General features: G+C 53.5%; 1 protein-coding gene across 1 annotated transcript in view; it reads left to right on the forward strand.

Moving 5' to 3' along the window:
- The window catches only part of SORBS3 (sorbin and SH3 domain containing 3), a 35,678-nt gene that overhangs the window by 8,498 nt on the left and 10,457 nt on the right, over nt 1–16,723 (forward strand). The window contains exons 3-12 of the mRNA XM_021715265.1: nt 2,539–2,695; nt 2,954–3,071; nt 4,515–4,708; nt 7,231–7,294; nt 11,933–11,971; nt 12,442–12,535; nt 14,791–14,881; nt 15,063–15,149; nt 15,256–15,309; nt 16,357–16,462. Coding sequence (XP_021570940.1) covers nt 2,539–2,695; nt 2,954–3,071; nt 4,515–4,708; nt 7,231–7,294; nt 11,933–11,971; nt 12,442–12,535; nt 14,791–14,881; nt 15,063–15,149; nt 15,256–15,309; nt 16,357–16,462 — 1,004 coding nt within the window. The remainder of the gene's footprint in view (nt 1–2,538; nt 2,696–2,953; nt 3,072–4,514; nt 4,709–7,230; nt 7,295–11,932; nt 11,972–12,441; nt 12,536–14,790; nt 14,882–15,062; nt 15,150–15,255; nt 15,310–16,356; nt 16,463–16,723) is intronic.

Below are 16,723 nucleotides of genomic sequence, written 5' to 3' on the forward strand. Positions count from 1 at the left end.
CGGGGGAAGTAGGCGAGGCCGCCGCGGGAGGGACCCGCGCCCTAGCCCCGCGGAAGGAGCAAAGCCCCGCCCCTGGGGTCCGCACCCCAAATTGAAGTGGGACGCGGTGAGAAGTCCCCGCGCCCTCAGTCCAGAAAAGGCGAAAATCGGAAGAAAAAAAAAACTGTCCTTGTCCACGTGGTCTTGTTGCTGGAAAATACCTGGGAAAGCGCGCAGGGCCAAGACCCGTGGGTGGGTCAGGGCCATGTTCAGAGGTGGGAGGGGTGCTGCCCGCCACCGCGGAGCCACTTCCCTGGCTGCCCTTTGGAGCGGACTGCCTGCCTGAAGGGGGCTGCCTGAATTCTGGGAGAACCCCAGAGATGTCCATACACCGTCTGTTCTCTGCATCCCGGGACCAGTTCCCCGGCATGTCTCCATCTTCCCTGTGAGAATTGTGCTCCCTAGGTCTCCTGGCAGAGCTGCCAAGAGAACACCTAGGACCACCCTTCCCTGGGCGGTGAGTCGCATGGAGCAGACTTGGGGAGGGGCAGATTGGGGCATCCAGGGTCAGCAGCTCCTGAAAACGGGTAGAGGGGGAACCTCCTGCCCTACTCATTCCACAAGAGGGCAGTTTTCACTGAGCACGAGGGTGGGGTGGGGTGGGAGGCTGGGGAAGGAAGGCCCTGTCAGCTGATGGTCGGGACTGCCCAGCTGAGCAAGCAACTTGTCCTCAAGCTGTCAGCTGGGCAGGGAGGGGTTGCTGCTAGGAACCAGCCTGCCCCAGGCTTCCTGATCTTCCACTCTGCCCTGCCTCAATTTCCCCCACAAGGGGAGGGGGCACAGTGGGAACTGGGGTGTGTCTGCATGTTTTGCTTTGGTAGGAGTCCTAATTTGATCCAGCTGGTGAGCTGCCCCTCCTGCAGTCTGGGTCCTCCCCTCCCTCCACAGTCAGGGGTAGGCACAGAAAAGCTGTGTCCCCAGCAGGCTGCTCAAATGTCAGAAAAAGCTCCCACAAGCTCAGACAGGAGACAAGGAGCTGCCCCAGCCTTGTCTGTGCCCTTGTCAGCCCCGAGGCCAAGGAGGAACTGTGGACAGGAGTAATCACAGCCCCCTATTGTACCTTCATCCACTCTGGTCCCCACAACTCTTGTGCTGTTCATATGACTGCCCACTGCACACCCCCCCACCACTGTTCAGCTGACACCCCTCTGTACCCACAGCCCCTGTGCAGCTCACATGGTTTCCCTGGTGGTCCCCCCAGAAGTCATATTCACAGCACTGCGTCCAGATTCCAACACACACATACACACACACACACACACACACACACACACACATTCTCTCTACCCTCTCTTGGAGACCCTCCACGGACCCCACAGGTACATCCAAGTCTGAATTGATACAGTCCCAGAAGGTGGCAGTAGCGACTCAGCTCCCCACCCAACCCAACAGCCAAGGCAAGGAGAGACAGACTTCACACCACAGTGCTCTGGGTTGAAAAGCCCCATTGGACACCCCAAACTGGGAACCTGTTGTCATCTTGCACCCACCTCTCTGGGCTCCCTTTGCCTTTCCAGCTTCTGGGTGCCTGAAGCTCCAATCCCTTTTTCTGACCTTGCATTGGGCAGAAAAACCTGGCAGGCCAAGGAAGACCCTCCCTCCAGAAAACAGCCTGGAGGTGCAGGAGAAAGTGTGGAGGGAGAGAGAGACAGAGAGACACAGACAGACAGAGAGAGGGAGACACAGAGAGAGCGAAGGAGACAGCACACACACAAGTGCCCACATGAAGAAGAACCCAAGGGCACTAGCACCACCCCTCCATGAGCAGGAGCAGGTCCAACTCTGCCTTGCCTACTGCTTCTCTCTCTACCCACCCCTTCCTGGCACCCCGAGTCCTCCAAGTCTTTGGTCTGTGAAGGAGGCCAAAGAAGGGAGCTGATACTCCCTCTGAGCTCCGAAGGAGTGGTTCTGCTGCCTGGAAATGCCCCACACTCTCCTTGGCCCTGCTTGGGCTCAGGGTGCTCCTGCTGCTTCCCGATGGGCAGTGGGCGGGTGGCCTTGCTGTTGGCCAGGGCCTCTCCCCAGCCTGAGAAATCCCTCATGCCCAAGGACAGCAGATGCTCACACAGAGCCTGGGGGAGGCAGAGGGAACTGAAACAAAGTCCTTCGTGCCCAGGCCCCACTCTACCAGCTGCCCCAGTTCCCCTGTGCTTTCCCTCTGGGGGATCAGGGAGCAGGCTGCTCGGTGCAGGGAGAGCCCCACAGGCTCCTGGCCAGCCTCCCCTCCCCTCCTCCTCGCCAAGCCTCCCCCTCCCCCACTCCCACCCGGAGCTCCTGCCCTGGGCCTAACAAGCAGCTCATTGTGCCTCTGGGAGCCGGCACGGGCAGCCTGCAGGCGGGTGCCCGGAGTGGCCTGTTTCCTGGGTCCTTGAGCTCCCACCCAGCTGGTCCTAACCCCCTCCCACAGCCGTCCTCTCCTCCCCCACCCCAGGGTCGAGCCAAGAGGGCACCGGCAGCCGGACCCAGCAGGACTTTCCCTTCCTTCCTCCTTTTCCACAGAGGACGCACAGAGGAGCAGCTGGCTCATCCGGAGTCCTCTGACCTTGACCCAAGCATGCAGGGCCCACCCTGCAGCCTCCCCGCTGGGCTCAGCCTGGACGACTTCATACCTGGCCACCTCCGGGCCCATGTAGGGTCATCCTCCCGGGGGACACGGGTGAGTGAGACAGCAAGGAGGAGGGTGCACGGTGGGCCCACAGGTGGTGGGGACACTAGCAGGTCAGGTGCGGGCAGGAGGATTAAAGGGCTGGGTAGGGAGAGGGGCCGAAAGACAGCTCCAGAGGACCTTGCTGGTTTCCCACAAAACCATCAGGCTGGCTCTGGGTCCCTCGCTGTGGGGTGTGGGCTGTGTCCTGGTAGCCATCCCTCCCGCCCTTCTGGGCCCTGAGCTGCCGCTCCTGGCCCCTCCCCGCAGGTGCCCGTGATCCGGAATGGTGGCTCCAACACCCTTAATTTCCAGTTCCATGACCCCGCGCCCAGGACTGTGTGCAATGGCTACTTCACACCGAGGAGAGATGCTTCCCAGGACCCAGGTGGGTCTGCTCTGGAGCCTCATGTGAGAAGCAGGGGAGTACAGGAGGATCAGGACCCTCCTGAGTTTTGCCATCTGGCATCACCCTGTGTCAAACAGGAGGGCAGCAGAGAGGGGGCCTCGAGGCCATGAGGAGGTCCTTCGGGGACCTCTGAGCCCTCCCTGGAGCATGCTGACCCTGTAGGAGACATCCGCTGGGGATGGAGCAGGCTTACACACCCCTTCCCCTGCCTTCCCACCCAGTGCCAGGAAAAGGAAGTATGCAGGAGCCTCTGGTGCAGGGGCAGGGGTGGGGAGGCGGGGGGCAGGGTGGGAGGTGGGGGGCGGCTCGGACATCCAGCAGGCCAGGGATCACTTGGACTGGGACTGAAAGGGTGGAGGGAATGTGAACATAAGTTGACTCGAGAAGGGATCCCCATTCTGCACCATTCAGGCCCCATGGGTTGCCCAGCAGGAAGTAGCTCTGGGTCCCAGTCCCAGAGAGCCTGGGAGCTCCTGGGTGCAGGCCAGGCCTGAGTGCCCCACTCCTGAGGAAGGTGGCATCCTTTACTGAACATTCCCTTGAGGCAGGCACTGTGCAAAGGAATGTATTCCCTTAACAAAAAGTTAAGGAACACTTAGAGCATGCTGTAAAGACACCTCCCAAGGCTTACCTCATTTAATCCCTCTCCATCCTGGCAAAGTAAGGCATGATGATGAGTACCATCTTCCTGTGGCGAGCTTTGCTCAGTCGCCAAGGCTGGGACACAATTCATACCTTAACCATCTGGCCCCGAAGCCCTAATGCTGCTGCCTGTCTACTTAGGGACTAGAGGTTCTGGCCAGCCTCCCCTCCCCTCCTCCTCGCCAAGCCTCCCCCTCTCCCACTCCCACCTGGAGGACACAGTGACCATGTCTGGGAATGAGTTTCTGTCCTTGACCTCTTGACCATGTGTCAGGTACCATGCTGGGTACAGTCACACACACTAGCTGTCACTGAATCTTTGCCATGATGACCCTTGTTTCACAAAAGTGGAAACTGAGGCACTGAGTGTGTAATTGATGTGCTCAAAGCCATGGCAGCCAGCAGGTGGCAGAACTGGGGTCTGAATGCACGTTTGTCCCCTCCAAGCCCAGCATCTTCTCTGCCACACCCCAACTGGGATGTCCCCAGCATTCTCTACAAGTAATGACTCCCAGCCCTCCTTCTGGAAGGAAGGAGGGGGTGGGGATGGGCACAGATTTCTCAAAACCAAATCCATCTTAATTCACTTTAAGCAACAGAGGCCTGTGGAGCTGCTGGGGATGGGGAAGTTTATAGAGTCTGAGTCACCCATTCAGACAAACAAAGTGATGTTGAAACTTCTGAACCCACGGGGATTCATGTTCTGAGGCGCTAAGGGACACAGAAGTTCATGCGGGGGCCCCCACCTTTTGCTAATGCTCTCCCTCACATGCCCCACAGACCCTGCGTGGTATCAGACTTGGCCAGGCCCTGGGAGCAGGCCCTCTGCCTGCACGAAGACCCCTGCCCCCCAGCATGCCCAGAACTGGTCAGCCACATGGACCAAGGACAGCAAGCGTCGGGACAAGCGCTGGGTCAAGTACGAGGGAATCGGGCCCGTGGATGAGAGCGGCATGCCCATTGCTCCCCGATCCGTGAGTCCAGGGCTGGGGGGCCATGGATAGATGGGGCCCAGGACCTACATGGAACTCCATTTCTGTGCTTTAAAGCGGGGGTGGGGTGGGGAGGGGGCAGTAAAGGCTGCATGCAAACCATTCCAGACCAAGCAGGGGTTCAGCCATGATGGGCTTCAGGAGTTTATGAATCCCATAAAGTTAGGGGCACTCATGTGTGTCTGAGTTGCACAAGTGGTTTGGGAGGGTGCGCAGATCTAGGATTCCCATCAGTGTTTCAGAGGTGAAGAACCACTGCTGTAAAGACAGAGCCTGGTGGAGAACCCCCTCTTAGTTTTATGCCCCCAAGGTCTGGCACAGCATACATGAAATGGAGATGAATGAATGATTGACCGATGCAGTGAGTCCTGAGTGAGAAGGCCTCAAACTATGGCAAGCATAGAAGAATCTAGGAGGGTCCATCTAGGATTAGTGAGCTCCTACCCTTCTTCCTTCTGCCTTTTTGTCTCGAGCCAGTCACATTTCCTCATCTGGAAACTGGAGTTGGTAACAAACACACCCTCCTGCCTCCCTGGTCTGTTTTGAGGCTGAGGTGAAGCAGGTGGTATGAAATACCACCTCACTGCTTCATCATCATCATCATCATCATCATTTTTGAGTTGGAGTCTTCTCTGTCCCCCAGGCTTGAGTACAGTGGCATGATCCCAGCTCACTACAGCCTTGACCTCCTGGGCTCAGCTGATCCTTCTGCCTCAGCCTCCTAAATAGCTGACACTGCAGGACATGCCACCATGCCTGGCTAATTTTTTTTTTTTTGTAGGGATGAGGTCTCACTATGTTGCACAGGCTGGTCTTGAATTCCTGGGCTCAACCAATCCTCCTGCCTTGGCTGCTCAAAGTGCTAGAATTACAGGTGTGAGCCACCATGCCCAGCCTTTCTGCTACAGTATTAACTTCCATTTTTTATTACATAGGAACATGCTCTTTGCTTTTTTGTTTTTGTTTTTGTTGTTTTTTTAGCTTGGGTCTCACTCTGTCCTAGGCTGGAGGGCAGTGGCACAATCATAGCTCACTGCAACCTCGACCTCCTGGGCACAGGTGATCCTTCTGCCTCAGCCTCCCAAATAACTGGGACTTCAGGTGCACAATACCATGCCAGGCTAATATTTTAAATTTTCTGAAGAGATGAGGTCTCGCTATGTTGCCCAGGCTGGTCTTGAACTCCTGGGCTCAAATGATCTTCCCACCTTGGCCTCCCAAAGTGCTGGGATTACAGTAAGTTCCCTACATATGAATGAGTTCTGTTCCAGGAGTGCATTCATAAGTCCAATTTGTTTGTAAGTCCAACAAAGTTAGCCTAGGTACGCAAGTAACACAATAAACTATATAGTACTATATTGTAATAGGTTTATAATACTTTTCACACACAAATAATACATAAAAAACAAACACAAAAAAAGCATTTTTAATCTTATACTAAAGTACCTTGAAAAGTACACCAGACACATGAACAAACTTACATGATTGAACATGTGAATGCATGTTCACATCTTTGGAAGTTGGCAACTTAGCCGGGCTCGGTGGCTCAGCCTGTAATCCCGCGCTTTGGGAGGCTGAGGTGAGTGGATTGCCTGAGCCCGTGGGTTTGAGACCCACCTGGGCAACTTGGCGAGACCTCATCTCTACAATAAATCAAAAAATTAGCTGGGCGTTGAAGCACGTGCCTGTAGTTCCAACTACTTGGAAGGCTGAGGCGGAAGAATCGCCGGAGCCCAGGAGATCGAGGCTGCGGTGGCCGGGAGCATGCCACTGCAGTCCAGTCTGGGCGACAGAGTGAGACTCCAATTCAAAAAAAAAAAAAAAAGAAAGTTGGCAACTTAAAGGTTCATATGGAGGGGAATTACTGTGTAGGCATGAGTCACTGTGCCCTACTTCTCTTTGCTTTTCTATATGTCTAATGTTTCTACAAAGAACATGTTTCTGGCGGGGCATAGTGGCTCACACCTATAATCCCAGCACTTTGGGAGGTCAAGGTAGGAGGATCGTTTGAGCCCAGGAGTTCGAGACCAGCCTGGGCAACGTAGCGAGATCTCATCTATACAGAATACCAAAACATTAACCAGGCATGGTGGCGCACTCCTGTAGTCCCAGCTACTTGGGAGGCTGAGGTGGAAGGATCACCTGAGCTCAGGAGGTCGAGGCTGTGATGAGCCATGATCATGCCACTGCACTCCAGCCTGGGTGACAGAGTGAGACTCTGACAAAAAAAAAAAAAAGAAAAAGAAAAAATGTAAATCACCCCAAGCCTCACAACTTAGGGGCCATCACTGGGGAGATCCTTCCATATGTCATCTTCATATATAACACATCACATGATGCTATTCCTCTTAAAGAGATCACAAAAGAGACAAAGAGAGACATTCCCCTGCCTACTCACTGGGGCTTCAAGGGTAACCAGATAAAGGACTCACTAAGGAAAAACTTTAGTGACTTGACATTGGAGGTTGAGTAGGGAGGACTGACTTTGCATTTTCTGATCCCAGAGTGTTGACAGCCCCAGGGACTGGTACCGGAGAATGTTCCAGCAGATTCATCGGAAAATGCCAGGTGAGACACTCTTCCAGGGCCCTCTCCTTGCCAGAGTGGACACCAGCCTCTGGGGCTTGGAGATTGAGGGATGGACAGGGGGACTTACTTGCTCAGGAGGCTCTTCTCCACCCTCCTCCCCAGGCTCTGTGGTGAGTGGTCCCTAAAACAGGCCAAAGAAAGGAGTCTCCCTGTCCCCTCCCAGTACTCAGCAGTGTCTACAGAGCATCCTTGAGAAGATATGATCAGCCACTGTCCTCCAGGGTCCTCTGAGGGCCTGGGAAGCTAGTTCTTTCCTGAAATCCCGCTCTAATTTTCCTGCCAGTCTGGAATTCCACCGTTAGTCATTTCTTGATGTGAAGCATTGGTTTCTTCCACAACTCGAAATGCACCCATCCTGAGGGTGCATATGAGCTGGCCACGAGGTCACTCATCCACTCAACAAGTCTTTGACTATCTACTGAGCACTTACTGCATGACAAGCACTATTCTAGATGTCACTATTCTAGAGAGGACAGAAAGGCTCCCACAGTGGGAGGGGACCTGAAAGGGTTGCCTCAGATACACTTCTTACATGGCAGATAGTGGAGAGGGCTCAGGAGAAAAATGAAGCCAGACAGGAGGAGAGCACAGGAGGCTGCTACTTCACACAGGAGGGTCCAGGAAGACCCCTGCTAGGTGGCAATTGAGCAGAGAGGGGAGGGAGTGAGGGAGTCAGCCCAGCAGAGCTGGGAGGAGTTTTCCAGCTGAAGGAGTTTCAAAGACCCAGAGGTAGAAGTGTCTTCTGGACCAGAAGGAGAGTCTGACCTGGAGTGAGAGGGGCATGGGCAATGGAGTCTGGGAGGTAGTGGGTCAGGTCACATGGGGCCTTATGGGCTATTATAAGGACTTTGGCTTTTACTCTGCAAGTGATGAGGAGCCACTGGGAGGTTCTGAGCAGAAGAGTAACATGCTCTGACAAGTGATGGCTGAAAGGCTGCCAGGTGAAGAGATGGTGGAAGCAGGGGTAAGGGCTAGGGAGAAAAAGGCTGCCATTACAATTTTGCGTTAATCCAGGCTAGAGACAATTGTGTCTTAGTCTAAAAAAAAGAAAGAAAAGGAAAAAAACAAAGAGAAAAAAAATGTAAGTCACCCTAAGCCTCACAACTTAGAAGCCATAGTTGGGATCACACACGTTGATGGAGATCCTTCCATATTATCGTTTTCATACATAACACATCACATGAAGCTATTTCTCTTTTTTTTTTTTTTTTTGAGTTAGAGTCTCGCTCCATTGCCCACACTGGAGTGCAGTGGCCGCACCCGGCCACCACAGCCTCGACCTGCTGGGCTCCGGCGATCCTTCTGCCTCAGGCTTCCAAGTAGCTGGAACTGCAGGCGCACGCTACACGCCCGGCTAATTTTTTGATTTATTGTTGAGATGAGGTCTCGCCTGCCCAGGTGGGTCTCGAACCCGCGGGCTCAGGCAATTCACTCACCTCAGCCTCCCAAAGGCTCAGGATTACAGGCTGAGCCACTGAGCCCAGCAAAGCTATTTCTCTTAAAGAGATCATAAGAGAGACAAAGAGAGACATTCCCCTGCCTACCCACTGGGGCTTCAAGGGTGACCAGAGAAAGGACTTGTAGCGATGGACCCAGTGCAACAGGGTGAGATTCCAGATACATTACTGCAGAGGTCTCCAATCCCCAGGCCACGGTACCAGTCTGTGGCCTGTTAGAAACCAGTAGCAAAGCAGGAGGTGAGCAGTGGGTGAGCCAGTGAAGCTTCATCTGTATTTATAGCTGCTCCCCATTGCTCACATTACCACCTGAGCTCTACCTCCTGTCAGATCAGCAGAGGCATTAGATTCTCATAGGAGCGTGAACCCTGTTGTGAACTGCACATGTGAGGGATCTAGTTTGTATACTCCTTATGAGAATCTAATGCCTGATGATCTGAGGTGGAGCTAAGGCGGTGATGCTAGCTCTGGGGAGTGGCTGCAATTACAGATTAACATTAGCAGTGAGGTTTGACTGCACAGAGACTGTCATACATTGCTTGCAGACTCATATCACAATAATAACTTAATAATAGTAATTATTTTATTATATATTATAATGTAATAGTATTAGAAATAAAGTGCACAGTAAATACACTTGAATCATTCTGAAACCATCCTCCCAACCCCCATGAGTACGTGGAAAAATTGTTTTCCACAAAACTTGTGCTTGATACCAAAAAGGTTGGGGAACACTGCATTATGGAGAACATCATTGGAATTTGCCGGTGGATCAGACATGGCAGAAAGAGAGGATTAAAGGAGGGCTTTAAGCCTGAGCAAGTCAAAGAATGAGGTTGCCTTTTGTAAAGGCAGGGAAGACTACGGGAGAAGCAGGTTTAAGGGGCATTTAGCTTTATATACATGTTACATTCAAGCGAAGAGGTAAAGCAGGCAGTTGAATATCCCAGTCTGTAGTTCAGGGAGTAAGGTCTAGGTTGTAGATGGAAATACTTGAGACTTGCCCAAAAGATATATATATATATATATGTATATATATGTATATATACATACACACACACACACACACACACACATACACACACACACACACACACACATATATATTTTTTTTCCAAAAGATATTTTGATTTAAAGTTCCCTATGTAGCCGGGCTCGGTGGCTCAGCCTGTAATCCTGCGCCTTTGGGAGGCTGAGGTGAGTGGATTCCCTGAGCCCATGGGTTCGAGACCCGCCTGGGCGACTTAGTGAGACCTCATCTCTACAATAAATCAAAATGAGCCGGGTGTGGTAGCGTGCGCCTGTAGTTCCAGCTACTTGGAAGGCTGAGGTAGAGGGATCACCGGAGCCCAGCAGGTTGAGGCTGCGGTGGCCAAGAGTGGCCACTGCACTCCGGTCTGGGCGACAGAGTGAGATTCCAACTCAAAAATAAAAAATAAAGTTCCCTATGTAATTCTAATGTGCAGCCAAGGTTATGAATCTAGGTGGTGTTTTAAAACCCATAAGACTAACTGGGTGCAGTGGTGCATGCCTATAGTCCCAGCTACTCAGGAGACTGAGATGGGAGGATCATTTAAGGCCAGGAGTTCGAGTCCAGCCTGTGCAACATGAAAAAACCTTGTCTCTTAAAAAAAAAAAAAAAAAAGCCAGCTCATGCCTGTAATCCCAGCACTTTGGGAGGCAGAAGTGAGAGGTTGGCTTGAGCTCAGAGGTTCACGACCAGCCTGGGCAACTCAGCAAGACCTCATCTCTACAATAAATCAAAAAATTAGCCAGGCGTGGTGGCATACACCTGTAGTTCCAGTTACTTTGAAGGCTGAGATGGAAGGATCGCCTGAGCCCAGCAAGTCGAAGCTGCAGAAGCCATATTCATGCCACTGCACTCCAGCCTGTGACAAAGTGAGACTCCTACTCAACAACAGCAACAAAAAAGTCATAAGACTAGATAAGATCACTAGGGAGATGGAGAGACAAAGAGGCCCTAGCACTGAGCCCCAGGGCACCTGGATTTTGAGAGATGAGCAGAGACCAGCAAAGCTGACTGAGGAGGTGCAGGGAGGCAGGAAGGAAACTGAGAGAGCTCCCTAAAGCCTAGTGAAAAAGGAACTTCAACAGGGGGATGAGATCAGTTGTGACAGATGCTACTGATGGGCCAGGTAAGACCATTAGAAATGACCATTAGGCGGGGCTCGGTGGCTCAGCCTGTAATCCTGCTCTTTGGGAGGCTGAGGTGAGTGGATTGCCTGAGCCCGCGGGTTCGAGACCCACCTGGGTAGGTGAGACCTCATCTCTACAATAAATCAAACAAATTAGCCGGGCATGGTAGCGTGCGCCTGTAGTTCCAGCTACTTGGAAGGCTGAGGTGGAAGGATCGCTGGAGCCAGCAGGTCGAGGCAGTGGTGGCCGGGAGCGGCCACTGCACTCCAGTCTGGGCGACAGAGTGAGACTCCAACTCAAGAAAAAAAAAAAAAAGAAATGACCATTGGATTTGGCAATATGGAAATCACTGGGCGCTTGATAAGAGTGACCGGACAAGCAGTGGTGGGCGAGAGCCTGATTAGGGAGACGGAGTAGGGATTGGAGGTGGTGAGGCCTTTATGGTAGACTAGCTATGGTTTGCTATGAGGGAAAGCAGACAAGTCCAGGAGCCAGAGGAAGGTGTGGGATCCTGAGAGGGGCGGTGTGATTTGCATTGATGCAAGAGCTGTGGCAGCATGTTTGCATGCCAAAGGGATCAGGTGGGTTGGTCGGGCAGCAGCTCTTTCCAGGTGACCCCTGGAATTCCCAAGCACTGTGAGGAGTGGGTCTGAGCAAAGGGGGAAGTAAGGCATTTGGAAGAGGGAGAAGAGGAAGTCAAGTTTTCCCAGCTGGCCTTGGTGAGGGTGTGTGTGGGAACGGGAAGGGAGGAGCAGGAGGGCTTGTGTAAGGCGGCTGCCCGCTTGGCTCCCTTAGGCCCTAAGTCTGCCAGAGGCATTTCAAGCCCTCCAGAGAGCTGCCCTCCTAATTCCTTCCCTCCCTCGGGACATTCTTCAGGCCCTGACTCAGCCCTTGGCCTCCTGCTTAGGCGGGAGGGCTGCGGGGAGCCGCTGAGGCAGCCTCCCAGGGTGCCCCATCTTCACTTTCTGCCCCATCCATGACTTGGTCCTTTCTGATTCCACAGAACTGCAGCTGGACTGGACCTTCGAGGAGCCACCCAAAGGTGAGGGGGTGTGGGCCCACCCATTTGCCCCAGTCTGGTGCCCGCAAATGCCCCTCCCCGAGGCTGGAACGCACAGCCCCGCCTGCCCCGCCTGCCTTTAGCGTTCCTCAGTTGGATTAGTTCAACTGGAAAGGGTTTTATAGCCCATTTCCAGAGAGTTCCAAATCCCCTGATAGGTGGTAATTAAGAGCCTCAGCTTTGCAATCGGGGAATGCTCGCTCTGTCACTCCGTGGGGGTGATTTCTCTGGGTCTCGTTTTCCTGATCTGTAAAATGGCATCACCACCTACCCAAAGTTGTTTTGAAGATTTAGTAAAGAGCGTAAGGCTCTTGGGGCCTCATGTACAGATCCTGAGCACTCCCCTTGTCCCCAGAGCCACCCAGGAGCGAGGGTAGAGGGAGGGGCTGAAACCTTAAATGGTCAGCAGGCACCCTCGACCCCAGCCTCTGCCTGTCTTCTCCCACCCTCAGTGGTTTCCTCATGGGCCTCCTCTGCAGACCCCAGGCATCCAGTGCCCCAGCAAAGACCTGCCTGCAGGCCCGGTCCAGCAGCATCTTCCAGCGGGTGAGCACAGCAGGGCAGGGGCCTGACCTGCCAGACCCCTGGGACCAGCGCCTCCTAGTGGCCACAACTGGAGCTGCCAGGAGGTGGTCTGGCTCCCCCCAACCCCCATGGGGCTTCCTCTTCCCTGCCAGGCCAAGGGGGAAAGGTGGGCAGGAGTGGACCCGTTGGTGTTTCCTGCCAGGAAGGAATGCCTGTGATGTGTTTGTGGTCAACAGCAGGGAGTCATCTCCCCAATGATTCCCGGGTCATGTGAGATGGGGAGTGGGGCAACTAGGAAGCGTGTGGACAGAGCCTTTAAGGGAAGCTTGGCCCTGTAGCCAGCCACTTGGAAGCTTGAGAGAAAACAAGGGGCCGGGCTCGGTGGCTCAGCCTGTAATCCCAGCGCTTTGGGAGGCCGAGGTGAGTGGACTGCCTGAGCCCGCGGGTTTGAGACCCAGCCGGGCAACTTGGCGAGACCTCATCTCTACAATAAATAATAAATTAGCCAGGCGTGATAGCGCCTGCCTGTAGTTCCAGCTACCTGGAAGGCTGAGGCGGAAGGATCGCCGGGCCGAGGCTGCGGTGGCCAGGAGCGTGCCACTGCACTCCAGTCTGGGAGACAGAGTGAGACTCCAACTCAAAAAAAAAAAAGAAAAGAAAAGAAAAAAGAAAACAAGGGATGTGGAGGAACCCAAGTTCCCGTCCCAATGCCACTGAGAGAGGAACACTCCTGAGGGATAAGGATGAAATTCCTTTCCTCTGTGCAAACTGCACAGCCCCAGCCAGGCTGCCACACCACCTTGGGAATCAGGAGCTTTGCTCTGAATTTCTTAGTCCTTTACAGGGGTAACTCACCTCATTAAGCATAGCCAGAATTGGCTGGTGGCTCTTGGCAAAAGATAGAGGTGAAGAACTCAAGATTTGGACCCCAGCCGGGTGTGGTGGATTACCCTGTAATTCCAGCACTTCGGGAAGCTGGAGCATTAGGATTGCTTGAACCCAGGAGTTCAAGACCAGCCTGAGCAACATAGCAAGACTTCATCTCTACAAAAAAATTTTTAAAATTAGCCTGGCGTGGTGGTGCATGACTATAGTACCAGCTACTCAAGAGGCTGAGGCAGACCTCAACCTAGGAGGTCAAGGCCGTGGTGGGCCGTGACTGTGCCACTGCACTCCCAGCTTAGGCCACAGACCCCGATTAAGAAAAAAAAATTGGACTCAGTGATCTGGGTTCATGCCAGTACACTCCCACTGGCCATGTGACCTTGGGCAACTCACCCAGTCGGGGCCTCAGTGTCCTCATCTTCTAAGTGAGAATCCTAGGGTGGTCGAGAGGGTCAAATATGATAATGTATGTGTCATGCTTCATGATTGGCATGTGCCAAATCTGCACACACATTAGTAACATACAGGTTTAATTATGATGAGAGCTTCCTTAGGACCAACAAATCCTATTCTCACAATCACTTTTATTATTACCCACATCAGAGCAAAGTCAAAATTATAGGCATCGAATCCTAACCCTCTGGTCAGATATTCCTTCATTTGATAAGCTTGATACAGTGGTTCCACTTGGTGGAAACTTTCTAAGAAAACAGAGGCTGGAGCATTTAAGCTAGCCAGGAAGGGAGCCTTGGAGCAGAGCTAAGGTAGTTGTGACAGTGCAGTGCCTCAGTGGTAGGCTGGTCATACAAACGTAGTCACTGAATCCAGTGCCCTCATGGAACGGAGGCCCAGGAAACAGAAGTAACTTACCCAGATCTACCTTGGAATAGGTTGTAGCCCCATACCCTTGGGCATGGGTATTAGACCATTCAGTCACAGCAGCCAGAAAGACCAGCTTCATCAAAGCTGCACAGACAGATATGGCCACAGTCAAGGGCCAGACCGAACACAAATGCACAACTTTTGTGGCACAGGCCAGCAGGAAAAAGACGGCCGCTCACAGAGCAGATGTATGTGTCAGGCCTTTTCCTGGGCACCTCACACATGTTCCTTCACTTAATTTCTATTTTATGGGCATTAAGTCTAAGGTCCCGAGAGTTCAGTAACTTACCAAAGTTCACACAGCTACTAAGCAATGGAGCTAGGGCTTAAACTTGAGGCCATACACTTTCTACTATTAAACACTGCTTCCACTATGAGAGGAGGGCAGGGCCTTCAGCGAGGACAGGTGCAGGGCCAAGGGAAGCGCAACTTCCTCTCCAGGGCTGTGTTCTCACTTCTGCCTCAGTTTCCCCAAAGGAGGCTAAAGAGATGTCCTTCTCTTTCTTCAGAAGAAGCTGGGATCACTCTGAAGAGCCACCTAGAAGCACCTTCAACTACAACTCTAGAGCATTCTCCTCTGTGCGCCATCCCCCAAATCAGGTAGCCCACCCAGCAGGCTCCCCAGTCCGCCTCCAGTTGTATGCTATGGCCAAGCCTCCTGTGCTGCAATGCCCTTTCGGCTTGAATCTCTAGGAGGGCAACAGTGGGCCCGGGGGAGGGCAGGGGCGGGAAAGCCTGCGTTTTGAGCTTGGCCAGTGTCCCCATACCCCTCTCCACACAGGTGGCCAGACGCCGAGAAAAAGTAGACAACGTCTGGACAGAAGACTCATGGAACCAGTTTCTTCAAGAACTCGAGACTGGGCAGAGGGTGAGTGTAGGCCTGGTCCTCTGGGAGTAGATGCACCCTCAGCTGATGCATTTTGAAGAGTGAGTTCACCTCCTCTGACACATCCTTCCCATCCTCCACCCTTCAGCCCAAGAAACCGCTGGTGGACAACATTGTTGAGAAGCCCTCCCAGCCCATTGAGGTGAGTGCTGCAGGGTCGGGGGCGGGAAGAGGGGGAAATGACAGCAATGTCAGGGATGAACAAGGGAGATTCTGGCTCTTTTTTTTTTTAATCAATATTTTTTATTTTGATATTGTGGGGTACAGTTTAGGGTTAGGTAATCAAATATGCTTCGTTCAGGCACCCTTGTGGATAAGGGGTGTCTCTTCGTTCCCAGACAGATATTGACTACCGTTAATCCCACCTCCCTTCCCCTCTCTCCCCATAGTTTCTCACCACTGTCAGTCTTTTTTTTTAATAGTATTATGGTGGATGTTCAAGGTCCTCTATATGAGTGAGAACATATGATACTCAGATCTTTGCTTCTGTGATTCTGGGTCTTGTGGGCCCCAGTGGCCAAGGGCAAAGGCCACAGACCAAAAACTCTGACCCTCTCCAGTCCCGTACAGGTGGCCTCTATATACCCAGAACCTGAGTCTGCCTGGCATACAGTAGGTGCTCAGGAAACGTGTAGAATAAATATGTGGTGACCAAAGCTGAACTAAAGCAGGGAGTGGTTAGTGTGGACTGGAATGGTCAGGAAGTATTCTTGAAGGCGGAGCTGGGCTCTGCAAAAGCAGGAGGGCTTGGCCAGGCGGAGGGAGGGGTGGCCCAGGGAGAGGAGACCCAAGAGAGGCTGGGTGGAAGTTGCGGGGCTCAGCCCACTGTAATGGGGCTGCCTGGGTGAAGTCAGGCCATGGAAGGCCAGAGCAGAGGATGGGAGACGAAATAGGGAGCCCTGTAGGCTCTTGAGAGAAGTAACATGGCAAAAACTGGTGGGAAGGCCGAAGCAGGAACTTCTAAGACACTCTGGTGAGAGTGCAGGGTGGGTGAGAGGCTGGGCAGGGATGCCCTCCTGCACCCAAGCCAGGCCTCCCTGCAGGGCCACAGGCAGAAGCCATCCTGCCACTCCCCCCAGGCCTGCCTATTACCCAAGCACCCTGTGCCTGTCTTGCTCCTCATGTCTGACCTTCGGCCAGAACCCACCCCCCAGTGCTCCTCACTACCCCAGTCTCTCCCCGCCCCCAGGTCCTGCTGGAGAGAGAGCTGGCCAAGCTGAGCGCTGAGCTGGACAAGGACCTGCGGGCCATTGAGACCCGGCTACCATCCCCGAAGGTACCCAGGGGAGGGGTCAGTCACAGGCCGTCTCAGAGTCGGGGCTGGCACTGGCACCCGATCCTCGGTGCTGGGCCCGGTGGAGGGCAGGCAGATGGGGTGGGCTCCATCTGCGCGCACCCAGCTTTGGGCGGGCCTCAGCCCTGTCTGCTCACTCCTCTAAAATGCTGGGCGTCGACCTCCCCAAGGGACCCCTGGGAACCTTTCCAGGCCAACTCCACGTCAGCGTGAAGCCCGGGCGCCGGGGCTCCCGGCCCCATTCAGCCCCGCCCCCAGGCCT

The sequence above is a fragment of the Carlito syrichta genome, unplaced genomic scaffold (assembly GCF_000164805.1).
Source record: "Carlito syrichta isolate Samal-C Ts95f unplaced genomic scaffold, Tarsius_syrichta-2.0.1 Scaffold306946, whole genome shotgun sequence".
Taxonomy (NCBI): Eukaryota; Metazoa; Chordata; class Mammalia; order Primates; family Tarsiidae; genus Carlito; species Carlito syrichta.